This window comes from Hippopotamus amphibius, chromosome 15, assembly GCF_030028045.1.
Source record: "Hippopotamus amphibius kiboko isolate mHipAmp2 chromosome 15, mHipAmp2.hap2, whole genome shotgun sequence".
In the NCBI taxonomy this organism is placed as follows: Eukaryota; Metazoa; Chordata; class Mammalia; order Artiodactyla; family Hippopotamidae; genus Hippopotamus; species Hippopotamus amphibius.
In genome coordinates this window covers 50392067-50420010 of record NC_080200.1, presented here as the reverse complement: position 1 = coordinate 50420010, position 27944 = coordinate 50392067, and the positions used below count along the sequence as shown (strand labels likewise).

General features: G+C 34.2%; 1 protein-coding gene across 3 annotated transcripts in view; it reads right to left on the bottom strand.

The window, feature by feature from the left end:
* The window catches only part of LOC130836615 (cadherin-10), a 168760-nt gene that overhangs the window by 31137 nt on the left and 109679 nt on the right, over nucleotides 1–27944 (bottom strand). For all 3 annotated transcript variants that reach the window (XM_057708931.1, XM_057708932.1, XM_057708933.1), the window contains 3 exons: nucleotides 16691–16985; nucleotides 15052–15171; nucleotides 14455–14622 (listed from right to left, as the gene is read on the bottom strand). In XM_057708931.1, coding sequence (XP_057564914.1) covers nucleotides 14455–14622; nucleotides 15052–15171; nucleotides 16691–16985 — 583 coding nt within the window. The remainder of the gene's footprint in view (nucleotides 1–14454; nucleotides 14623–15051; nucleotides 15172–16690; nucleotides 16986–27944) is intronic.

Genomic DNA, 27944 nt, shown 5'->3' with positions numbered 1-27944 from the left:
TAACAAAAGGAAACATATGTGAGTGTCAGCAGGAAAACAAAAAACAAACCACTGAAAAGCAACAATAAAATACAATTCAAAAGCAAAAAACAAAACAAATGAAACACTTTAGCTGAATCATATCAATAAAAAACTAATGTGGAGTCATCACATGAAGAATATTTTAAAAATATATTCATTATGTTTTAAAGAGTAAAATTTATAAAATTTTTACTAAAGAATGAGAAGTGGCTGGCTATATTGACATGAAGCCAAATATAATACATAGATATTAACAATATAGTAGTTGAAGTTAAAACAGTTAAAAAATAAAGGATGGGTTAAACAGAAAATTAAAATCACTAAAGGACAGAATCGGTGAGCTAGAGGACAATGGGAGGAAGCACACACAATTAAAAATTAATATATAATTGTGAGATTGGAAAAAATAAAAGACATGGATCAAAATGTCAATGGACCTTTCAAGGTAACCTCTGATCCTAGAAAGATACTGAGCAATGTCATCAAAATTTGATGATAATGTTATTTTGAACCTTGAATGTTCACTATAGCCACCATATTAATCAAGTATGATAGTCCAATAAAGATAGTTTTAGACTCAGCAAATTTCTCTCCCTTTGGGTCTTTTAAAAGAACCTGATGAAGAATGTATTCCAGGAAAATAAGGGGCTAAATCAAGATACAGGAATACAGGAGATCTAGAGAGCCACGTACCCAAGTTACAAAAGTGAAAAAGAAATGTCTGGGATAGCAGATTTTTCTGAGCTATACAGATTAGCCAGCCCACACTGGAAGGGAAATACTTAGGAATCTAGGTTTGCAACTCCGAGTGTTGCCAAAGTGAAGCTAAGTGCTATACTGTTTTTCACTAATAAATTTTGAATGGCTGTACCCACTGCACATCCAATGCACAAACCTGTAACATCTTGGAAAATACAACTTTGCTACAGAGGATCTTTAATAGTCAATAGTTGAAATCATTACATGCAAAATAAAATGTCTGGCTTTTTTCCTCTAAGACTTTTGAGAGCCAGTGTACGCTTTAGTAAACATTTTTGGACTAAAAATCAAACTTTTACAGGTAATAGCATAGAACTTTGAAAAGTGCATTTTAAAAAATATAGAGCTTTTTTAAAGACAGTTAAAAAAAGTCTTAGATATATTTAGTGCTTCAGTGAGAATGCTGTTGGGACAGAAAGAGAGAGGAAGGTGGATATAAAAGAAATTTCATAACAATTAAATTTGCTAAGATAACCAATAGAGAAATTTTAAAAAGTTTTATAATTATATTAAAGGGAGAATAGATTGAGATACTACTGAACTCCATTTTCATGAATCATGAAAAGAAGTCACAATGTAAAAAATGTTAAAAGAAATAACAAGAAAATATTACTTAAAGAATTACAGCTTAACCTAGATGAACTAACAGTTTAAAGTTGTTTTCTGTGATGACTAGAGCTATTGGTGAGGAAGAATGGAATGGGTGGCTTATTTTTCATTTAAAAATTTTATCTATGAATTTAATACTTTGAAGCAAATTAATAGTATTATTATTTTCACTGTGGCACACAACATGTAGGATCTTAGTTCTCTGACCAAGGATTGAACCCATGCTCTCAGCTGTGAAAGTGTGGATTCCTAACTACTGGACCATCAGGGAATTCCCTGAAGCAAATTATTTTTTTAAAAAATTAAATAGAAAATTGTCCTGATGATATTGGGGATTATCAGGTTACAGTAAAAAGTTTCTGTATCATGGACCTTTTAACAGGGAGAGAGAGAACAAAAGAACAAAAAAAACAGGGTTTTTTTTGTTTCGTTAATTTTACTGTCACATAGATTTCACTGGGAGTATTGTCTCTGGTAATTTGTTCTCCCACTTTTTATTTTTAGATTGGATTTTTTTTTTTTTTTTTTTGAGATTGCTCGTATTTTTAAGCACAGGCTTAGATTCTGAAAATATGTCTGCTTTGAACTTGTCATTATAGTTCTGGTCAAGGATCCAAAATCACTTATTACTTCATTTTATATTTTGGTTGGTGCAGAGACTATCTCCATCACAAAATTTATTTCATTTTGATGAGAGTAAGCATTTCCATGTTAATTTTCCATACTTTCTGAGGTTTAGCAGGAAGCGATCATGCCCCACTGATTTATATTATAATAAGCCTAAATTATTTAATATATAAGGGATATGCACACACACATACATAAGTATATTTATTTTTCCTTGAAACACTAATAAAAGTGTTTTCAAGGAGTTTCATTCTTTCCAGGAAAGCAATGATTAAGATTGAGCTCATTCATCAAAATAGCATAGATTTAGTTCTTGTGTTAAATAATTCAGATAGCTATATTAAAGATATATATGTTGTGTACACTTACAGAACACACACATCCATGATTGTTTTGATTACATGGCAACTTTAGTAATTAATTCATTCAATAAATATTTATTCAGTGCCCAAGATACCTAACTGGATAATGCTTTCTTTGGAATTGTGTTTATGCTCAGAAACCTATTCAGGGACAAGATTTCTTGGGTCTATTTCAAAGTTTAAAAAGTGTATTTCTATATTTTAAAGCTACAAAAGAGCTACTCATTCATATTTTTAAATTTATTTACAAGACTCGTCTGTTGAACACAAGTATTTTAGTTTGTCAAGCAAACTGAAATTGCTTTAATTAAGAACCTGTGAGGGTGTTTACCATTGGTGGGGGACAGCAGGAGGGGATCCAGAAAGGAGACAGATTGTACTGTATACACTGACAAAGGCAAAGTAGCACCTGTCTTATGTTTCACGTGTCCTTAAAGACATCTATTTGCATACTCATTTGTTATCTTACAATTGATGAAGCTTTAATTATGTGGTATGCTTTCCCATCAATTCCAACTTATAGTTGTTTTAAATTCATTCCCAGGTGTCAGATTGAATCATTTGCTTCTCTTTTAATGTTGAGGGCAGATAAATATTTCTTCCCGGTGAGTATGTTCTTAGTTTGGTTATCAACTTGAGCACAAAGGCATGAATGCAAGGAGGAGAAAGGTAATTGCCATTTCCATATCACCTATGCAAAAATGTATTTAGAAATAAAAATCAAATGGTAATATTGCATAGAATACTTCCTAAGGACTGGCCCAAAGATAAGGCTATTTAAATAAGTGTTTTCTGAGACTATTATCTACAACCTCACATAATATCTAAATTTTCATTATTAAAAATTTTAAACAATTTTGATGTATTTCTGTTTTTGTTTTTTGTTTTTTTGATTCAAGACTCAATACTCTAGGTCACTTGTTCTACCAAAAATTGATTAATAGGACCTTTGCACGTAAGTATTAAAAACACTGCAGATTTGTGTACTGGAATTAGAAATAACTGACAGCTCAATGTAAGAGACTTTGGAAGAAAGGTATAAGTTGGGCACAGTAAGAGTTATGACAGGGTGACTTCCTCAGGAACAACAAAATAGATGCCAGAAAACAAATGGGAGAGTGAGGAGAGCAAACACAGGTTTTGAAGCTTGGCAACAAAGAGCTGCTGTTTTGTTTTGTTGATAAAAAACAATACGGTTCAAAGAGATATCATTTGACTTTTTTCTTTGCTCCCTGTCCTTGTTTCTATTCACATTTACATTAAGAACTTTCTACTTCTCCAGAGTTGTGAGCAAAAAGTACCACATATGCGAATCAACAAAATAATTTAACATTAGTTTAATTTTTTTATTTGCTTTGTGTGTAATCTTATTGTAACATCTCTACACTGCATAATAATCTCAAACAATACTTGCTCTAAGAAACATGACACAATTATGCACGTTTATAAACCATTCCATTGTATAATGTTTAAAAGATGTTTTTTAATGAGCTTAACAGGAAGACATTAAAAACAAGATAAAGCTCCTGAGAGGAAACTGCAGAGTAGTTAAGGAAATTAGGCAACGCTAAATGGGCATTTAGGAAAAGGAGAGGAAAGCTGAAAGTCACACCAGAGACTTGACAGAGGATTGAGGCTTTGCACGGAAGACTCTCACCAGAGGAAAGGCAGAAACCTAAATCTGTGAGCACTGGAGACATCATCACCGATTTAGCTTTAGGCATTTAAGTTAAATTAGAGCAAAATGAGATGCTGCAAGATGTCTTAGTTTCCTGTTCATGCCTTTGAAGAAAGCAACAGGACAAAGCTTTTACAGAAGCTGCCATTGATCTCCAGGGACTAGGGAATCCATCTTGATTCATTTCTTTGAAATCATCTCCAAGTTAATTGGCATCAATAGATACACACATTTGCCATGTGAAGGAACATAAAAAGTATATAGAATCGGGGGACGTTAAGATAACCTTAAATGAGTCATTCGTAAGCATATTACATTGTATTAGGTACTCAGTCTCTTTGCAATGCGTCTCCCTGAAATTGTAGGTTTACTAAAAACACTGTAACATCAGCTTAATTGAGTCTAAATATATTTGCACAGCTAGTTTTGTTTCTATATACCTCTATCTATACCTACCCAGGGGTATTTTCCAAGTGTGTTCTAGAGGATACCATAACAGAGAGGGACTCTGAATCCCATTACGCAAAATGCTAAATCATTTAGTCTAAGGCAACTTTCCATGGGAATAACTGGAGAGTTCTAAGTGGATTTTTGTATAATTTCCACACACACTATTTCTCTTAGAGAATTGTATATTTTATCATACTTGGAAATTGTACATTTCCTCAGTTATGTCACTCTAAACGTTCAGCTTAGTTGAGATCGTACATGTCTGTATTTACTTATATGTCATGTGTGTACCTCAGATCAACATAGTTCACTATCTACTAGGTATTTAAAACCCACTATCTTTCTGCAGGCATCTTAATTTAAAATGTTCAAATCAGACTGAAATCCCTCCCTCTCTCTTCAAACAAGCTCTTCTGGTAGAAAACTAGAAAGTATCTTTCGCTCTCTTTCTCCCCCAAACCTTTTACCGACCTAATTACCAAGTCCTATGGCTCACCCACTTAACTCTATCTCAGATCCCTCCTCTGCTCAGCTTCAGTTCAGACTCTCATCAACCCTTGCTCTTCTGATCAAACAATGTGCTTTGTTGCTGCCAGAATAATTAGACTAAATGAAGAACTGTGTCTGGTGTTCTCCTAAAAGATGCTCCCTTAAATAATACATGTAGCATTTTATTTTTGTATCCAACCCTTTTCATGATGCTATATTTCTATTCTCATCTCTCACAACTCCTGCTTCAAACCCTAGGCTCCAGCCACACCAAATCACATGCATTTCCCTGAATGTCACCTGTGTCATTCTGTCCTCCCTAACAAAAATGCTCTCCCCCTCAATGCTTGCTTTCCTACCTGGAAAACACAAATATTTTTCTTTTCCCTGGTCCCCTTACATCTGAAGAGTTGATCATTTTATGATTTTGGCTTTAACTGACATTTATAACATGAATGTTATTGTCTCTTTCTCCAGTTATATGTATGTATATAAGTTTACATGCATATGTACACATATATGTATATATGTACATATATGTGCATATATACTTATATTTATGCAACCTATATACAACCTACATCTATATACAAAAGCAAGCAAAAGAGTGAAGGAGACAATGGGTGTAAGGGAAATGACAATGTAATAAAATAAAAGTGTATGTATGTTTATTTGTGTGTGTGTGTGTGAGAGAGAGGGAGAGAGAGGTGTTGTATCTATGTCATTTTTCAAAATGCAAACCATTTATGGATGTATTCTGTTTCTTATTTCTTACTATAAAATTATTAGTTTATTATTTTTCCTATCACACTTCCTTCCACATAATAGGGCTTCATCAGTGTTTAATAAATCAAAGAATGCTTTAATAACATTCTTTCTTTGTAATTCTTAAAAATTTTAAGTACTAGGACCATGGGAAAAAATCCTACAATTTGAGGGTATTTTTGTGATCATGGTAAAAATCAGAGCTACATCTAACCTGTATAAATTGTAGAACGGTGCTTTTGAATATAAGAATATTTCTTTTTCTGGATTAAAAGAAGGGGGAAAAGACACATTTTTAATTTCATTCCCTTCTTTCTTAGGCTAAAGCATCTTCCTTGGGACATACCTGACTGTTGCTCTAGTTGAAATTTGCTTGATAATTTTCAAATATGCAGATCAGCCTGGGGCCTACATTACCTTAGAATCCCCAGTAGAGGCAAGGTTGACTCTATTTACAAAGCGAAAATCAGCACTTATTAAATCAAACCTCCCTTGTACCAGGCAGGGATTATGGTAGTCTCAAAACTCACTGAAAGTATGTGTCTTAAATCCCTATGTATATCATACAGACATTTCCTTGAACGACCTTGTCTCATGCTAACTTGTTTATTTATCCGCCAAGCAGTGTAAGGATCCCAGCAAAGCAGTCACTCATGTTTGGTCCTTGGGTAATGCAAAAGCACTAACAAATAAAGGTTTGATTTTCCTGGGTTTGTATAAAAATGCATTAACATTTTAAGAATTCAGTATGTCCTACCTAAAGTTGTTCCTGTAATCTACATAAAAGTAGTGAATCACTGAATTAACTAAAGGTAAGATGTACCAGGGAAGATAAAGAGTCTTTGATGTACCAATTTCTTTCTTGGTAGAGTGTTTAGAAGCACGGATTTTTGAGTCATTGAATCTGGATCCTCAACCTGGCTGTTATTTCTTTCCCAGCTGTAGAATCATAAACAAGTGACTTATGTGTCACATTTCAGTTTTTTTGAACTAATAAAAAAGGGTAAATAAATATATTATGCTATATTATTATAATTATACAGATATGAAAATTGAGTTAATTTTATATTTTAGTGTTTAGTCCTTGCTGTAACACTGTGCCTGTTACCATCATTTTTATATTGTTGCTTTACTGTATTTAAATGTAGGCAAACTAGACAATCCGTATTTATGTGATTTAATGAGCTAAATAAAGTCAGTAGCCAATACAGGTCAGGCAGTTAAAAACAAACAACCACAGGTATGAAATCTCTTCTAGGCTCTGAGTGATTCTAGAATTGCATTCTAGAAAGGCATCTGAATTGGCTGTATTTGTGTATAATCTTTAAATACAATTTGATGGAAAATATAAAGTGTTGGCATCAAAATACTTAGGAAATTAGAGTCTCATTAAAACTATTTGTACATCCAAGTGTCCCATCATCTATAATTTATCTTAAAAAAAAAAATTTTCTTATAAGTGAGAAATTCTGTGCTAATTTTCAGAACTAACAACCAAATGATGAAAAACTAATTTTTGTTACCATTCTCAATAAGTCATGGCAAAAAGATAGAGTAAGCAGCAATAAATTCACTCTTTTGAGTGCACTTGGGATAGATCTGTAAGCTTGCATAATAAATGTCATATCAAATTCTCATAAATTTGATACCAATTACCTATAAACATAATATGCGGAAACATCTTAAGAGGTCAAAGATAAATACATACAAATAAAACCATCACTCAATCATTTTATATTTTTTATGCAGTTTATAAATTTTCTCTCCTCGTAAAATCCCAGCTCTTCTATTATGTCAATGGATTTGTTACTGGATCCTGACTTCCACTTGTCCATCTCTACTGTCTGCATATATGTTTGTGACTCAATGCTAAGTAGACCGGGGACGTGGTTCTATGAGAGCTGCATTTCTCTGGAGGCCGTACCCATTGTTAAGCAGAATGAGAAAATAATCTCCTCCCTCTTCTTTTCTCTGTGGTACAATGTGTGGGAAAGCAGCTACACATGAATTACAAGCTGTGGTCTTCTCAAACTATGTTCTAGAGCTGGCTCTTTTTGTGGGTTGGAATTCTTTGCCTGATCTCTTTTCTTTCCTTCCTCCTGAGTTCTAGTAAAATACTGTCCCATCCAAGTACTAGAGCCAAGGTCTAGCCACCAGCTGGTTGACTGGAACCTTGACCATCCACATAATTGCTTTTGTAAACTCTTTCTCTAGGCCTGGACCTTCCTTTCTGATGTCTACTCTTCTTTTTGTCTTTCTTTTTCTTTTCTTCTTTTTTCGGGAATGGATTTGAGAGAGTCTTATATAACATTCTCCTCTGTATTAAGGCAAAGATGTTGGGAGTGGCTATTCAGTGCTCATCTCTGCAGATCAGCTATTCCTTAATCACTGATTCTGGTCTAGATGAAAATTAGCATCATAGTATTTTTCCAGAGATGTTTTTTAAAAAGGCTGTTTGGGCACAAATCCCATTGTCCTGGGTGTTTTTGCCAAGCTCTACAATGATCAGTTTCCAGTAATTTAATCTTTTCATAGACCTTTTCCATGGAGCCTATTTTGTTTTTCTGATTTTAGGGAAAGAAGGAAGGACATGGGGTAAAAGAAACTAAAATACTCTAGTGAAAATACCAGGTGGATAGAATACAGGTGATGGAGTATAACGTTTGTCTATGTTAGCACAATGAAACATAGTAAAATTTAAGGACCATTGAATGTTTGACTGCTTGGAAAGCAGGAACATTTGCTCTGGAGTCCTCATCCATGGATGTTCATTTGTTCATATGAGGTAAGTGCATTCATTTTGTTGCGGTTGCTGAGATTATAGGTATCTCCAGGCTTAAGGCACTTTTATTTAATCTTTGGTGGGCCATCAATGAATAGCAACACAGCATCAGAGCAATAAAAAACAAGATTAGAAGCATTGGGCATAGTCCTTGAGAAGGAAGAAGGAATGGGAGCAAAATCCTGATGTATAGAGAACCTTTATTTGTTACAGTTCCTGTTGAATACATTTTGTATGTGTGAACTTATTTCTTAATTGCAACATTCTAAGTATCGTATATGTAGGAACTGACATCTAGAGAAGCTGAATTGTCTAATTTTGTGCATTTTCAGTTTTCAAAATTATTCAAGCCTCCTTAGAGAAGCCTCCCCTATTCATGCTTCCTAAAAAAGCACCCCTGTCATTCTCTAGTCCTTTATTCTGCTTTCTGATTTTTCATATACTTACCCCATGGCCAGACATCATATTATATAGTCATGTGATTATCACTTTATTTTCTACATCTTCCACCAGTAGTTCATGTCCTTGGTTGGCCACTGTAGCCCTAATTCCTGCTTTGAGCCTGGATAAAGGAGGCTTTCAAAAATTATCCAGCAAACCATCCTTAATCCAGGATTTATTTTTAACCATTACAATATTTTCCTTTTCTATTTTATTTTCTTGTTCACCTCAGCTTCTTAAAGTGCAGGCATTATTTCTTTGATCTTCTTCCTGACTTTCTTTTATTCCTCAATTTACTACCCTCCAGCTTCTTTGAAATGATTTCTACTAAAACCAATTGGGAAAGATCATCCACAATTACCCCCATTATGTAAATTTCAATAGCTGCTATTCAGGGCTCATTTTATCTACTTCTGAAGCAATTGTCACTTTTGTCCTTTTTGTCCTTTTCTATCCTTTGTTACTCTGGTTTTCTTGTATCAAGTTACAAAAATATATAAAAAAATAGAAAATACAGAAAAGCAAACATTAAAGGCATCACCAAAGATAACCTTCACCACTGCTTTGAAGCAATCCTTTACCATTTTTTTTTTTACCTGCACAGAATATGCCCTTTGCTAACATCTTACATTTGTAATTTTGCTAATTTCTAACTTCACGAACACTTTCTTTCCTGCCCTTATGGCTTATAGTAGTTTGAAGAAGGGTTTATAGCAAAAGAAAAATTCTTCAAAAAATCTTTCACTGTATAGGATGCACTCCATCCTCCTTCCCCATATTTGGAAAAGTGCTGCTCGTCTGTACACCCATTAAATTCTGTCCCTAGTTTCCTTATCACACATATCATTTCATATTGAAATATTCTCTCCCCTGATAGTAAGCCACTTGTAACCAGGAAGAAAGATGTTTGGGAACTGTTGACCGAAGCCACCTGCCTTGGCCAGGCAAAATACTAACTGCTTGCATGTGTTGTCTCACAACAGGAGATCCCAATAAGGAACACAGTGCTGCTGCCCAAAAATTAATTGGGAGAATTCGGGAGGGGCCAAAAGGAGGGAGGAGATGACAGTCCAGAATATGTCCCACCAACCTCCCAGAAACTAATACCAAGCAGGGCCCTGTGGGGCACCTGGGCACAAAAGTCTTTCTGTGTCCCCCATTTCTTTGGTTACAGGAAATAGGCTTCATTCAGCCTGCCTGACTTTCCCTGAGTTCCAAGGGCAGATTCAAGCAGTTGTTCATTAGGGAAGGGAGGGGATGCGAGACCAGGGAGAGACAGACAAGAGAAACAATAGTGCAGCCTTGGGCAAGGTGCTTGTTCCCCATCAGTGGGTACACACAACACTACCTTTGAGCTGTTTTGCAGATACTGAAACTCCCACCAGGTGGGAGAAGTTAATGGTTAACAATGATATGCTGCCCACAGGCACGCAGACTGCAGACCAGCTGGAATCAGAAGGCCGACGATGCTAACTCCCACTTCCCTCACCACCAACCAGTCAGAAGAATGTCCATGAACTGATCACGCCTTCTTTGAACCATTACTATAAAACTCCTCACTAGCCTCTCCAAGGGGGGACACACAGTTTTGAGGGCATTAGCCTGCCATGGCTTCCTTTGCCTGGCAAACCAATAAAGCTATTCTTTTCTACTTCACCCAAAACTCTGTCTCTGAGATTTAATTCAGTGTTGGGGTACAGAGCCTGGATGTGCCTTCACAACCCTCACACTAAAACCCATCTTGGCTGAGATGCACACACCACCAGGAAGTCACCTGAGTCAGACCAAATACGGGCACAAGCAAGATGACTGGCCAGAGACAAGCTGGCAACTAACCCCATTACCATGAAAGCTGAGATGGTGAGCCACATGGCGGAGAACTTCTCCTGGGTTCCCTTACCCTGCTGCTTTCTGCCGGGGCACCCCTTCCCAATAAAGTCTTTGGCTTTGTCAGAATGTTTGTCTCCTTGAACAATTCATCTCTGAGTGTTCGACGAGAGTTCACTCTCCGGCCCTGGAAAGGGTCCCCCTTCTGGTAACAAAAACTTATTAACCTTCATGTGCTTATTGCAAACACAGTGCCTATCACTGGAAGGTAAGCAACAGATATTTTTTCTTCACTAATTGTTTTTAAAATTAAAGTCACATGAAATAACCCAGGATTCTGACATAATTGCAACAGAGATATTGTTTTCATAGTGAAAATACAATTTAATATCTGGAGCAAAAGAACCTAAAATACTTTTGGAACTCAGTTTTCAGGTGCATCCCAACCTTCTAAGCCATTGCCTCTCTTTTAGAATCCTAAGGTGCACATGTCCTATTAATGTTCCCGTATTTATATACCTCTGAAACCGCAAGACCACATGGTAACCTAGATCAGGCACACAGGTATGCTTTTGTTAAATCCAAATAATTCACTGTTGCCAATGTTCCTGTGAGTCAAGGGCTCTCTGATCTAATCTCCCACCAACCTCCTTGTTGTTTGGTATGATCCAACCCACACTGGTCTTTATTTCTTGACATTCAACTTCCATTCAGCATTGTTCAACTTCCAAGTCAGGGCTTCTGTTATGTTGTTCTCTCTGCTTAAAGGACTTTCCCATCTCTTTCTATGGTGGGTCTATCTCATCTTGCAGTGTTTGGATGAAATATCACCTCTTGAGCAAGACCTTCCCTTATCCTATCCCTTGGAACACTCATGTTCCTCTTTTTTATCCAGAACTGAGCCAATACCTTTTATGTATAGAATTTTTTCCTTACTTATCATCTGCCTCTTCCACTTTAATGAAAGGTCATAGGGACAAAAAACATATTTTTTCTTTACAATATTCATATATCTTATTTCTAAAATAGTGTTTGGTGCAAGATGTTCTCAATAAATATTTTTGGATAAAAGAATTTCTGATTTCACTATCAAAGTTTCTCATCCTTGCCACTGAAGACATTTCAGGCCAGGTAATTCTTTATCAAGTGAATTGTTGGGATGTTCAGCAGCATTCCTAGCTTATGCCCACTAGATGCCAGTAGTACCCACCAGTTGAGACAAACATGTCTTAAGACATTGCTAAATGTTCTTTGGGGGACAAAACTGTCCCTGATTGAGAATGGTTGTTATAGATCCACAAAATAAATAAGCTAAACAATGAAGGAGGACAGGTGGGCTTTCATCTGTCCCTGGGTCCTCCAAATGACTGAGGTGTTTTATCTTCCACAGGTGTACCATATTAGGAAATATTGAATTTGGATCAATCTGCATGCAAGTTTAAGTTTTGACTCTACTTTTAAAATATTGAAAAATAATTATAGAGCAGTTCTTGCACAAATCAATATTATTGAGCACATAAATACACTAGTTCCAGCCACTGAATCAAGTGCTTCATATACTTTAAATTATTTAGTCTTCCACTGCATGGGGTATGCACTGCTATCCAGCTGTACTGAATGGCACTGAAATGCCACCTTTCTAGTAAGAGGTCAGTTTAATGGACCAAGGTGGAAAAGCTACTAAGTGAAGAAGACAGCATTGGGACTCATGAGGGTGACTCCACGGTCTATCCTGAGATGTCCCATATGGCAGCCACTGGCCAAGCCACTAATCCTCATACAGCTGTTGATGGGAGCTGTTGTTAGTCTGACTTGAGCCTTGATGTAACTGTAAAATACTTGATGAAAGAGGATATTTTAAAGAATTATGGAACAAGAGAATGTAAAACATCTGAATAAGTTTTACACTGATGATATGTTTAAAGGATAATATTGGGTTAAAATATATGATTAAAATAAATATCTCCTGCTTATTTTAATTTTTTAATATGGCTGATAGAACATTTAAAATTACATTTGTGGCACATATTTCTATTCTATTTCTAGAGGCAGTATTGGTTTGTTCTCTTTATCATTTCCACCCTGATCCTCCTGTACTTCTTCTGTATATTGGGTATAACAATAATAACAATAAGTCTATACAAGTTAGCTGTGAGTTTCAATGATGTGCTACATATGAAGGTCTTCATAAACTATGGAACTCTCTCCAAAGCTTGGCTATTTAATGAAATGAGATGAGAAATTAGAAGTTAGTTTTCCACAGGTTAGATGACTTAGACTATCAAGTAACATTCTAATTGCCATGACTGAGTGTTCCCAATAGTAAGATATGGTTGCAAATATTCATAGGAGAAAAGATAATTGAGAAAATAAAAATCCATAAATTATGTTTCCATCTATAATTAAAAAATAATGAGACAGGATACAGGGTGCTCTAAAATTTTTTGTCATATATTGTGGTGTACATCTGGAGTTGGACATGGATTTCAAACCACCTCTGCCATTATTTGCAGTACACACGTGATTTTAAACAATTTAATTAAAATCATGCACTATTAATAATCAAAGTTAGATAAAAATAGTATAAGAAAAGAGGTGAAATGCTTTTAAAAAGTCAAAATAATACACTGAATTCTTAGGCTATAATTATTTCTGTCTAATGGTTAGAGACATAAATATCATAAAAAGCTATTACTTTTTACATGTTAATACTTTATCACAAAGTTATCTAAGGAAAAAAACAAACTAAAATTGGGAGATCAATTTAGAAGTTAATATACAGCAAATGTTAAAAACTAAAAACATAGCTCATTCTAAAGCCTGCACTGTATGCCACATTTCCTAACAATGTGAGATTCCATCTTGAAGCAAAGGGTATTTTAGATTAGCAGGAAATTGGCTGAGTCTTGGCAGTGTCCATTTGTGTAAGAAAGAATAGATAAAAGTAATTTTGTCTCAGAAGCTAATGGTTCTTAACCTATTCTTGACCATTTTGAAAATTTGAAGGGTTCATTCTAAACCACAAAATAAATCTATAAATAAATTAGAAATACAAAATGTTTTAGTATGATTATTATTCCAAACACAGATACTACATGCAAGTCTAACACAGTGATATTAAATGGAAGTCTGATGAGTTTGTAAAGCTCCCCCTATGTAGTTCTTTCTAAGTTCTTATAATATGACAAATTAGTTATTTTATTGAAAAATTTTAGCCTCCAGTTAGAATCCTCCTTATTAAATTCTAATTGGAAATAAACACATTCACTGCAGAAGTATAACTTTTTTTAAATAAAACATTTCCTTGCTAACTGATAGAAATAGTTCTGAGATGTTAATCATGGATGTGGGGTGTATGTATATATATATATATATAGAGAGAGAGAGAGAGAGAGAGAGAGAGAGAGAGAGGTTTTGTAATCATAGATCCCTATGTCTCTGAATGAACTATGTCTGAAATATTTTCTTATCTTTTGATAACAGTGACTTCATCAGCATATACATCTTTTTTTCTTCATTTTGGTAGCACATTTTTGGTCTGTTTTAAATGAAATGATTGGCAATTGCTTCTTCTCCTCTTTTCATTTTTTTTTTTTTAACTCTAAAGCATTTGCCCTGAAGAAAGACCATTAAAAACAGCTTACTCTGGGGGAAGCGTGGTGGATTGTCATTGACGTCTGTCAGCGTGATGTTGACCGTGGTGGTCCCTGATAAGCCTCCCATCTGGCCGCCCATGTCTTTGGCCTGGATTACCACTTGATATTGCTCCCTGTTTTCTCTGTTCATATTTGGTAAAGCAGTCCTGATGATACCTTGAAGAAAATGTAAAAACTTTTATTATGCTCATTAAAATCTCAACTACTAGTTGATTAAGCTCACAAATTGTAAATCCAAAGTAGTGATTTTTGAAAGATGAAAATGTTTTTGCTATTAATTTTTATTGTCTAGAAATGGTAAAATTGATTCTATGTAAATATTTTCCAATGTGTTGTTTTCCTATTTCCCAAAGGATATCATATGTGCTGTCGAGTGCCCTAAACCCAGATGTAAAAACATAAAAGCAGGTACATTCCCATTAGCTCATTCAACTTTGAGTTCTTAAATCTTAAATCTTTAATCTCCATCATCACTTTTTGTGAATTTTAATGTTAGGGTTTTGTCCTTATTTTCCCACCTTTTTTTTAATTTATAAAGATCCTAAAGATTACTAAATGAACAAACACTGACTCACGATTCCTGACCTGTTTCAGGCTCCACAGAGAAATATGGCTGCCCTTGAAGAATGCTGTAAATGACTCTGGCGCTGTTCCCATAGGAAGGGTCATCGGCATCTGTAGCTGTGACTTGCACCACAGAAGTACCTGAAGTATCCAAATTCAGCTTAGTTCTGCACAGTACCAGAAGGAGGAGCAAAAGCACTGGTTTTCATGGAAGACTTGAATGATTTTTGGCTTTAATAATGACCTCTTAAAGAAATGTTTATATATAATTTAGATGAAAATTATATATATATATGGGTATATATATATATAGCATATTAGAGGTAAACTTTGAATTCAACAACATATTTTATTTAGCCAATGGGTGTATTTTCATGCATGCAATAGATAATGCTACAGTGTATCAAATTATAATAAATGCAGACACTTTACAAATGCTCAGGTTTGATATTTAAATTCACTTTCACATAATAGATTTGTTTCATTAAAGGGCAAAGGAGTAAGTATGCTCTTCTTTCCCTCTCTCCACTAATTAACTATAAAAATAATTAACATCTGCTCTAGAATACAATTTTATGAATATATTAAATTCTAAATTTAGAAACAATCCAAGATGATCCCAAGTCCCATGAACTATTAAAAGCCATTTAATAAAGTTCAAAATATATAAAAGGGCTTTATATTAAGGTGATTGCCAAAAGTCTTTGGGATTTAGTACATAAATATTAAATAATAATCCCTGAAATGCTTTTGAGAAATGTAGTTGGAAATTTTCTATGATAATTGTTACAAGGAAAAAATATCAGAATTGTTTCACCAGTTTATATTTCTCCCACATTTGAGAAATGAATCTATTCTTATAAATCCAAATACATATCTCTAAAAATGTTATCATTGTTTCTTGATGTTTAATTTTCTGTGGTTCTCTATTTAGCAAAAACATGAAATCAATCAACTTTCTTTGCCTACAGATACAACTTCCAGTTATTTATATTGAAAAGGGAATTCTTGAATGTTATACTTCCAGTTTTTTTCTTGCCTTTTCTTTTACAGCTTCTGCAATCTAACTTTAAATTCTATATCAGTTTGTGATTAGCTGTTAATTTTCAACTGGTTTATTTGAATAAGAGATTTATATCAGCAGAGTTTTATATATAATGCTTATAATGAAAGGATGTTTTATAATATTTAATATGAAGTATTAGATAATCTAATTAATTCCAACATTCATATCATCTAAATAATCCAGACAAACTCTTTAGGTAAATTATGACTAACGTACATATGTAAAGACTCTATGTTACATATATGATGTTCTAAGTGTACTTAGGATATATTTTGAGTCAGGATTTTACACAGCTGTTCTCCAAATCCAAGTGACAAAAATTTGCATTTTCATAGTTTTCTACTGAAGGTCAATGGTATTTTCTTGGATTTTTTAAGGAAGTGCCTATTTATTGTGTTGTAGAAATTTACAAACCCATAGGAACTGATAAATGCATTAATCTTTTTTTTCCTGACTCATTTTGTAATTCAGAAAATTAAATATGTACTCTTAGCAGGGAATCAGAGATTTAATTGATCATAATATTTTAAGAATTTCTTGATAATTCTTTTTTATACTTTTGAATACTGTCACGAACATTGTAAATGAACTTACCTACAACAGACATTTCAGGAACACTCGCTGTATAAATTTCCTCTGGGAATGTAGGCTCATTGTCATTGATATCATGGATTTTGATCACAAACTCAGACTCCGGTTCTACTGGCCTCAAAGTTCTTCTGTTAATAGCTTGTGCACGTAGAGTATAAAAGGCCTTTTCTTCCCTATCAATTCTTCTTGTGGCATGAATGTCACCTGTTTTTTCATCAATAATAAAAAGAGTACCAGCTCCATCTCCAGATAAAATATATTTGAGGGATCCATCTCCTTTATCTTGGTCTGAATGAAGCTAGGGAAATAAAAATGAACATCTCCATGATAATGTCTAAAGGTACATAATGCAGAAAGAATTCAAAGAAGGTCTCTCAAGTCCCATCCTTGAATAATGGGGTCAGTTATCTTAGTTTTTGAAATGAGAGTTGAATACGTATGATCACACTCATCTATAAACTTTAAACAATAGGACTAGCCTTTTACATATCAGTGTGATTTTTATTCTTAATGGAAAAAAGTAATAAAAATAAACCAAACACAGCTCCTTTGTTTGCTTTGCTTGGTAAATAACCATTTCTGTAGGCAAATAACTCCTGACAAAGACATAAGACATAAGTCATGCTGGTATAAACATTTCTTCTCTCATCTCTTTCCGTGAGTGGAAAATTCTTTTACTCTCATATTATGCAGGAAATTTATCTCCTGTATACTTGTTATTAATTATTGTATTTCTGTTGGGGAATTAGCAATATCTTAAGAACCGTAAGACAGTCAAAGTTCCATGAGACACAGCTCCTATGTTAGAAACCATATCTGTCATTCTTTGCTTCATATGAAAGATAGCAACTGCCCTAGAAATATTTGTGGGGTTCGGAGCAAAAGTATGAATAGATGTCTATATAACACCTATCTATATATTTTAAATTTATAAATCAAGTTAATAAACTATAAAATAAGATATGCTATCTAGTCTCCTACCTTGTCAAATCTATCCTTTTAACCGCAAACAACAAATTCTGTGCAGAAACAATGCAATGCAGGGCAAGCCTCTTTCTTGCCTCCTTGTTTGTGCTCACAACAGTAATCTTCCAGAATCGAGTCATCACGTCAAAGAGCTTTGCATGCATTCACATGGATATCTCAGCCTATTGCACATCCCATTCCAATGCTAACACTTGTCCAGGAGCCCATGTGTCATGGGCAAATACCATCTAAAATCACCTTGTGGTATCCATGGGGGATTGGTTCCAGGACCCCTGCAGATGGTAAAATCTGAGGATGCTCAAGTCCCTTACATAAAATGGCGTAGTGCAGTGAGCCCTCGGTATCCACGGGTTCAGCACCCATGGATTCAACCACCCACGGATTGTCCACTATGTTTACCACCTGCAGTTGGTTGAATCTACAGACACTGAGCCCATGGATGTGGAGGGGTAGCTGTATATTGTTTTTTAACAAATGCACACTAGGCCAGCCCTCAGGATTAAGGGTGCATATAACAAAGGGTAAATCTGGCCTTTGGTAGACTGACCTAGAGAAGAGACTCTCTAGAATCTAGCAGCAAGTTCAAGGATGTTTGGACAGGGAATAATGGGTCTCAAGTACTTTGAGGATGATCTGGAAAAAATGAATGTAATGGTACCAGATGTGAATATTCCCTTGCCTGTGATGGAATCCTTACCCTGAAGGGAGAGACTTAGCTGTAGGAGGAACAAAGCATGACTTTGTAAAACAAGAGGCTTGTAAGTTTTTCTCTAATTGTATCACCCAACTAATAAACATTTTTTTTTAAACACTAGGATCATAGTTTGATTATTTGCAGTAGGAAATTATGCTTTAAATTTTTTATTTTGCTTTTTATGTGATAAGAAATAGAAAAAAAGTGTAGATTTTCAAAGCATATATTATAACAGACATCATCTTGCACGTTGTCTTTTTTAAAATTGAAGTATAGTTGATTTACAGTGTTGTGTTAGTTTCAGGTATATAGCAAAGTGATTTGGTTATATATTCTTTTTTGATTATTTTCCATTATAAGTTATTACAAGATATTGAATATGGTTTCCTGTGCTATACAGTAAATCCTTGTTTATTTTACATATAGTAGTATGTATCTGTTAATCCAGTATGTATCTGTTAATCTTGTACTCCTAATTTATCCCTCTCCCTCCTTCCCCTTTGGTAACAATGTTTGTTTTATATGTCTGTGAGTCTGTTTCTATTTTGTAAATAAGTTCACTTGTAACATGTTGGTTTTTTTAATACAGTAAGTCCCCTACATATGAATTTTCAAGTTGCAAACTTTCAAAGATGCAAAGGTGGTTTCCATCAACATCAGGCGTGAGTGAAATTGCAGCCTGCCCTCTGGCTCCTATTGCTGACAATCCTTCAGCTCTACCATCTCCCACCTCCTCTCCCTCCTCCAGTCAGTAACTCTTCTTGTCTGGCACTCGATGCCAGCCCCTGTATGCCAGCTGTTGTACTGTACTACTGTACTTTTCAAGATACTGTACTATATGATTAAAAATGTTTTCTTTATTTTTTGTGTTTGTTTTTTATGTATTATTTGTGTGAAAAGTATTATAAACGTATTACACTACAGTACAATATAGCTGATTGTGTTATTGGATACCTAGGCTAACTTTGTTAGACTTAAGAACAAATTGAACTTACAAATGTGCTCTAGGAACAGAACTCGTTCGTATGTAGGGAATTTACTGTATTCATAATAAAGTGTAGTCATAAATCAAAATATGCATAGTGACCTGTAGCCTAGAGAAATAAAAATTGGAGACAATATCCTTCAATTATGCAAAATATTAGAGTTAGATATTTATCTAAATAGGTTTTATTTTTGCTCTTTAGATTACATAAATCAACAAAAAAATTTATCTAATTACCTGTAGAAATATTATGCTGATTATATTCTCTTTAAAGTAGAATTTTGTTTCTTTGTTTGAAAGTTTCTTTTTCTTTATAGGAGCTTACGTCAATGAACTTGGCTGTTAAAACATTTTCTGTGGACATCAAAATTGTTTAAATTAAATAAATATTTACCCTGCCCCCCAATATATTGTATTACTGGTTACTGCTGGGTTTACAAAAGCAGTCTATGTTTTTGGTTAATGGTTTGTAGTAATCAGCATTTAACCATCAAATTTGGATCAAACTCCATTTTTCTGATTTCTGGATAAATAACTCATTATTACAGATATAATAGAAAAAAAAACCCAAATGATTATGCACTTGGAAGAAAAAGATATAGAAGTCAGGTAACAAGTAATTTTTTACTGCATTTTTAGCTATTCATAAACAATAAAGTAAGGTTGAAAAACAAGAAATATCTGCTTTTACCTAAACAGCTCTCAGAAGTAACATATGACTGTGTTGTCCAGGGACCTACTCTCAAAATGTCACAAGATTGAAGCTTTTTAGTAATTGAAAAGGCACATAGTTGGGTAACTTTTCAATTATGTGAATGTGCAATACAGTGACATTTTTCTAAATGACAGATATAAGCATTACATATTTCTTATTCTGTCTGGGAATCAAAATAGTTCAAGAAAAGATTATTGATATTATCAATCATCTGACCAGATAACTTTGTGATTTGTGCTAGGTAGTTATGATGTTTATTGTCTATTCACTCAACAATTTTAATTGAGAAATACTTATTTACTCTCATAAGAATCAGGTAGTGCTAAAAGTAAATCACCAGTTCCTTCGTAGTGCTATGGAAGATTCAGACACAAGTGTGTACTGGAAATTCACAGGACAACCCCAAACTAGCCTATGGGAATGAGTGAGGATATCACCTAAGTTATGAGATAAAGAATGAATAGAGGCTTAAACCTGGGAATTTTTTTTGAATTTTACAAATTTTGCATCTCATAAAGAACACTGGATGAATATAGAACATAGATTCAGAGTGGAGAAGGAAATAAGGCAAGATGGGAATCATTAAGACCAGTTCTGCTCTTCTAATTGGGTAGACGTGCAAAAAAAAAAAAATGATTGCTAGTATGGTGAGATTTTAATTTTTATAAAGCCCAGTTTTGGAATATGAATCACAGCAGGATTTTAACCTGCACTTATACTACAGAGAGTGAAAATTAAATCTTGTAATTGGACCACATACTATGCGAGTTTCTGTTGGATTAGAAAATTGAACATGATAGTTGGGAATCAAAGAGATGAGGGTTGGAAGTTGGACTGTTGGCTTCGTGAATCAGGAATGAAAGGATTTCTACCTTCTCATTATTAAGAGAAACAAATGAGATTTATGAATTTATAAATGTGGATATTAAGAAACCAGACATAATACATTTTTCTTGAACTATGAAGGCTTGCATAAAAGAAAAGAAAAAGCATTTTCTTTTCTTACAGAGTGAAGCAATGGAACACTAATACTAGAATAAAATGACAAAAATGACCATATCTGGGGGCTTGACATTAGTCTATGTTTATCAAAATATTATTTAAATAAACATATTTGAGGGACTTCCCTGGTGGTCCAGTGGTTAAAACTTCACCTTCCAATGCAGGGAGTGTGTGTTCAATCTCTAGTTGGGGAGCTAAGATCCCATATGCCTGGTGGCCAAAAAACCAAAGCATAAAACAGAAGCAATATTGTAACAAATTCAATAAAGACTTTAAAAATTGTTCACATAAAAAAAATCTTAAAAAAAAAATTTGAGAATTGGACAGGTAAAAAGACTACAATAGATATATACTATAAGGCAGAGAGATTCATTTCTAGATGTCCTGAGACTTGGAAAGTTGCTTTCATCCCTACATGAACCTGATGGGAGACAAGAGTTAACTACTAAGGGGTACAATGATGTTGATTTCCTAAATGTTACAGAAAGGGACAAATGGACAAAGTTCTTTAGTTATAGTCCTCTGCCTAAGCTCCTCCTCTACTTTTTAAGTCTCTATTTTTTAGTTTTTTTCTTCCTTTGCATGCTCTTCCCTCCTAACCCCAGTATTGTCTCTCTCTCATTCCTTGTGTGTGTGATAAAATTTTATTCTATGTTCCAACTCATTTACTGAACAATGATCAGACAGGGGTTAGTCATTATAACTGTAGCTTTCTCACTACTCTTCCTTTCTTCTTTTGGATATTAGTTACCAATACTTGGATTTATTAAACATTTAATTGAACAAAATCAGTTGTTCATGTTACAGAAAAGTGGGATTACTACAGATCAAGTGCCAAATAACTTACAGCATCTACTCTGAAATAAATTTTATATTGATTTGACCTTGTGCTATTTTATTATGTGAGATATTAAGGTTTCTTTAAACAAAGAAAAAATGTCAGATTATTGTGGCTTTAGTTCCTTAGTAACACCTGTTCTCCGGTGTGAAACATTTGTGCCACAAATCTTTAAGAAGAATTTTATGTTAATACTGACCTTTTCTTTCCTTGAGGAAAGCCTATTAAAAATTCACAACCTGCTGTGTTCCTTGTAAATTCACAAGCAGATAAAGGACATGGAAAGATACATGACAATTAATGAAAATAGAACAACTGGTACTGTGCTGCACATTTGAAAGTCATTTTCCTATTATTTAACTTTTAAAATTTGGATGTGGTTAATTACAACTCCTTTGCTTATAGTGATTAGTTTAATAATTAAAACTAAACAATCAATTGAATTTAAATAAATATTTTAACAACAAATTAAAGAAAGCTTAGTAATTTTAAATGTGGCAGGTTTTTATAACATTTCATGTAAAGCATTCATTTTAAGATATTTGTCTCAAAGTTTGTAAGCTAAAAGGGGGTCTTGTGGCTTATCTAGTTTAAGGTCATCTTTACTTTTAAGAGAAAGAAATTAGATCCAATCAATTTTTTAATCACACAGGAGTTAAATTAAGATTACACTTCAGGATCTGTGCTTTGTTGCTGCAACTTTTACTTCTTAATATCAGTTCATTTTTATTTTTCAGTTCCTCACATTAAGTTTGGAAATGCTACAAAAGAAATCAAAGTATCGATCTATGAAGTACAGGGAATTTAAGTAATTTGTTTCCAAAAGGATAACTGAAAAAAGATTTTATCTTATATTTTCCCCCTTGGCTAGAAGAAAAATGAACAAGTTTTAAAACATAAAGAACCGTATCTACCAAAGCTTCCAATAAAAGTCTGATTCAGAGGAATTTATATTGCTGTGTGAGATTCTTTCTCATTCAGAATACTGTTACACTTTTGGATATTGGTCATCATTGGTATTTGGCTTGATCTCCAACGCTGGGAAAAACAGTAGAGAAGATTAGAATTATGTTTGTAGAATTATATTAGGACTGTATCTGTAATGGTTAGACTAGTTCTTTGAAGGGTACATTCTGATACACGGATCCAAAGGACTATAAGATGCACTCTCTGAGTTTAACAATTTCTTGTTTTTGTGTGTTCATCAAATTCAAAATATCAGAAATTGTTGAATACTTTTTCTAATGTACAGTGATAATTCTACACCTGCTGTTATTTCAAACAGCCAATATAGTCTATATTTGTTTTCTAAAAAAAATCCAGAATGTGGGAAATATGCTATGCTATTCTGGTACCATCATCATTAGCATTTTGCTCTGATTGCTCTAGTGAGTAACATAATATCAAATGGAAAATAAGGCACTGAATCAAGAAACTTTAAATTTGCATCCAATAAAAAAATATCAGTGAAGATGGTCCAGCACCAGAAAACAGCTGAAAGCATGTTAAAGCAAGTAAACACAATCTGGTCAGAAATAAATAAGTAGTTATTTTGTACAGACTAGGGGAAAAAAGGGAGAGAGTGGGGGCAAATCTTGAATTGGAGTGTGTGAAGTTTACAGAGTAAGACTGAGCATTATTTTAACATTAATGATATAGAAAAATATACATCAATTTTTATGAATCCCAATGAAACAATTTTTTCTTCAAAAATAGAAACAGAGAGGAGAAATAAAGCTTATCAGTGGAATGGACTATAAAAACAACTGCGGTAATTTAAAAATACTCCATAACTTAGATTACTAAACACTTTTCTGAACATTTCTTTCTGGGACCAGGACAAGTATAGAGGGTTAAATGATTGATGGACAATGTTGTCTGTATAATTTAGTGTCTGGTAAAACATTAAGTGGTTTGTTTCCCACATTTGACAGAGTTTTCTGGAGAGATCTCCCCCGAGAGTACAAACTCCAGGGGGTGTCCAGATTCAAAAACTAGAGATTCCTCTTCCTGTTTGGTCTTCTGAGAGTGCAGCCTACTGAAAGTTGGCCTCCTGCTTTTGGGCCACCCTGATTGATCAGTCCAATCTGGGACCATCCTGAAGTTTGGGGGACTTTCTAATTTCTGTTAGGAATTACTCAAGACCCTACAGCACATCAGACTTCTTAGCAGAGAGTACTATAAAATTCTAGAAGACAGCTCCTGCTAGGACTGCTGCTAATGCACATCTTACAGTGTCTCAACTCATACATTTCTTTCCTGGTACTGCAATGATACCAAGACAACATTGAAAGCACTTATTTAAGTTTTCCATAAACTTATAGGGCATTATCTGCTTCACAATCTTAAACGGTATGTGTAATATACAGTAGACACATTCTTTCTATAATTATTATATTAGTTTTCCTTTCCAAAGAAAGTTATTGGGGAAATATTTTAGAGAAGGTTCATATTCTTTTAGAAGCCTGGCATCTTCCTTCTTATAGTTCTGAAGATCACTAAATTATGCAAAGCATTCCTTTGTGGTGTGAAAATGACTGAACATTTCACACCTTATTTTTTCTCACAACTTGAAATCTTCTTAAGTGTTTTAGATTTATAATAAAGGAATATGCGTAAATACATGTCTAAAAATTGTTAAGTAAATGCAAAATATTTAAAACCAAGAGATTCATTTTTGATTAATAAGGTCTACAGAAATCAGAGAAGAAATAATAAAGGTTGATCATCTCTTTTTTATGGGCTACACAGGCAGCTGAGAATCTTTCCTTCCTCCTTTTAATCAAGAAAGGTATAATGATAGAAGGATGAAAGGAAGGAGAGGGCTAGGGATACGTATTCACTGAAGAAGTTTATTTAAATAAGTATTTCTTGAATTGAATTAACTAAACTAAATTAAGGAGAGTAATGAGAATTCTACATGTACCATTTTAGGACTTAAAAGTTTTGGAGATTTTGCTACAGAAGCAGTATTTGAAGCTGTTGGGTTTCTACAGCTTATAAAGTTGCTTTTATCTTGAAAACTATAGAGTGACAAGTACATAATTAGGTGCCTAAAGGATAAGGACCAGGCAGCTGCCTGCTGTCTGTAGGGGCTATGGTCGAGGCTGAGAAAATGAAAAGGGGTTTGGATCTTAACATTTCTTGGATTTTTTAAGGTACTGATTGAAACAGGAATCTGAAAAAGGGCTATGAACGCTACCTACCTCCCCCCACCAAAAAATCGTGTGTGTATGTAAAATACAAAAACAATGTTATATGCAGTATCAGGGAGTACAAATACAGTCATAGACCACTAAGTTAAAAATTTCTATTCCAAAAAAAAAAAATGAATTTAGAAATCAAGGTAGATGCTCTCCTTAGGAAAGGGGATTGCTCATTTGGCTGAGAGAAGCTATCTTCATCAAATGAGGAAACCTAGCCCCCAAACTTATCTGACAGTATCATGCCTCTACAACTTGTCTCCTTCCCTGCTACCTTGATTTATCCACCCTGAAAATTCTTACTCATTGATAAAGATCCTATTTACGTCTTATCTCCTATACGAAGCACTTTTTCAAGCTCTTTTGTAAGGCTGAATTGATATATATATATATATAATATGATATATATATACTATATATATAATTATATATATGTATCTACATGTAAAATTTTATAACCACTACAAATTTTGAACTATCATTTTTGTAAGTCTTTATGGAACTACAAATATATTTTGAGGATGAGAACCAAGTTTTCTATTCTTATGGACTCCTAACATTTCACAGTATATAACAATTATTTATTAATTGAAGGAAATGGACATCAGAGTCAAATGCCACAGACATGAGGAATAAAGAGTTCATTTTGTGCTACTTTTTTAGAAAGAAGTGAAATTCTTCTGAATGGAATTAGAAGTCCATAATGAAAAGTGGGGATTAGTAATTACTCTACATTGAAAGTATAAATGTACGTAAATAAAATCTTATTCTTCTTGGGGCTATAAATTAGATAGAAATTCCAGTTAACTATGAGATTGGATCAGTGGGATGTGATATATATTACCAAGAGACATATTTACATTTTTCAGTGAAGAGCCAGGGATAGAAATGCAAATCCAAATTTATCTCTAAAACCGGATGGTAAGTCATTGCAGACATCTGTAATTTAATTAAGAGTAGGATAAGGTAGTTAGGTAATAATAGCAGGATGACATTCCCACTGACAACATATAGAACATCCAGCTGGACTACAAAAAAAGAAAAATATCATATTGCCAAGGCCAAATTGCTGTGTATACAACAGGAACTGAATGGAGGAGAGGGGAGGATTGTTCAAAGGTGAACAGAGGACTGGCAACTGTTTTTTCCCCAAGGGAATCTGCTAGTTATGAGCCCCGGTTTGGAGGTAAGAATCTGTGATTGTCCCAAGAGGAGGGTACTTCTAGAAGAAAAGGAATAAGAAAAGATTTTAGAATTCACACAGTAGTGGAGTGAAAATGCTGGGAAAATGAAGGTCCTCAAATGCATTGCCAGTCTTTCCATAAAACATTTGTTGAATTATGAATCTGCAGATGGCGAAGGGCCAGGCTGAAAGCTTCTGAAAGCCATAATGTAATTGTCATATTCCCAGAGGCTGGTGGTTCTTAGGTTCAAAAAAAAAAGACTCATGAAGAGGTGAAATTTGAAAGCCCTCCAGAGAATGTCAAATTGAACCTGAAGACCTACAGGGACTTTGCACCTAGGGGTGTTCAACAATTCTCAGTGCCTCTATAGGCTACAAATACAGACCTGGTGCCTTGAAAAATGGACACTTCCGGAGAGAAAAGAAAGCAATAGAGATGTTTTTCTTCATGCAAAGTGGCAAAATACACAGATTATTCCCTCCTGGAGACTTTTGTCAATGTTGAAACAGCATCAAGCCAACGATTAAAGATCTAAGCTGACAATTTTTGAAGGGTGGAACTAAATATCCTGAAGACTTGGTGGGCAAAAGAGAGAGGACCCACTCTCACTTGAAGGGTTCACCCTCTTGGAAAAGGGATAAACAGTGGTAGACATAGGCTTATCAAATGGCAATTCTGCCTGATATTCTTCAATCCCTTATTGAAATGTAGTGATATATTATTTGTCTTGTAATCAAAGAAATAGAACCAATAGGAAATCTATCATATATCTATCATCTATCATCTATCTATCTCCATATATATATATACATCTGTTTTTATATATATATATGTATCCATACATATATGTATATGTCTGTTTATTTTTCTATACATTTACCTACTGATTGGAGAATTTTAAGCAATTGGCTCATGAGATTGTGGAAGCTACAAAGTCTGAAATCCATAGGGAAGGACAGCAATCTCAAAATTTGGTTAAGAGTGGATTTTGTAATCTTGAGTCATAAATCCACAGGGCAAGCCAGTAGGCTAGAAACTCAGGCTAAGTTTCTTTGTTACACTTTTGAGGCAGAAGCCATTTTCTTTGGGAAACTTCAGTTTTTACTCTTAAGGTCTTCAGTTGATTGGATGAGGCCCACCCACCTTATAGAGAGCAATCTGCTTTAATTTTAGTTTAGTGATTATACAGATTAATCACATCTAAAAAATAGACCTTCATAGCAAAATCTATATTAGTGTTTGACCAAACAACTGGTCACCACATCCTAGTTAACACATAAAATTAATGATCACAGATGATAAGCAAATAATCCAATAAATGGTCAAAAAATTCTTTCCAGTGAAAAAAACCCATTATACATAATGTATGGTAGGAAAAGTTACTATCCATGTAAAAAGGCAAGATCATAGGACCTATACATGAGTAAAAACAGAATAGAAAAAGACTGTATATGATTAACATACTGTATTTAGTAGACAAAATTGAAAGATAACTGTGCATAACACATCTAAAAATGTAAGGAAAAGGTGGAAAGAGCAGATGACAAATGAAGATTGAGAAAAGAATGAAAAGAACATTCTAAACCAAAAATACAATGCCTGACATTCATAAATATATAGAGAGTTTTTACAGCAGATTGGATACAGCA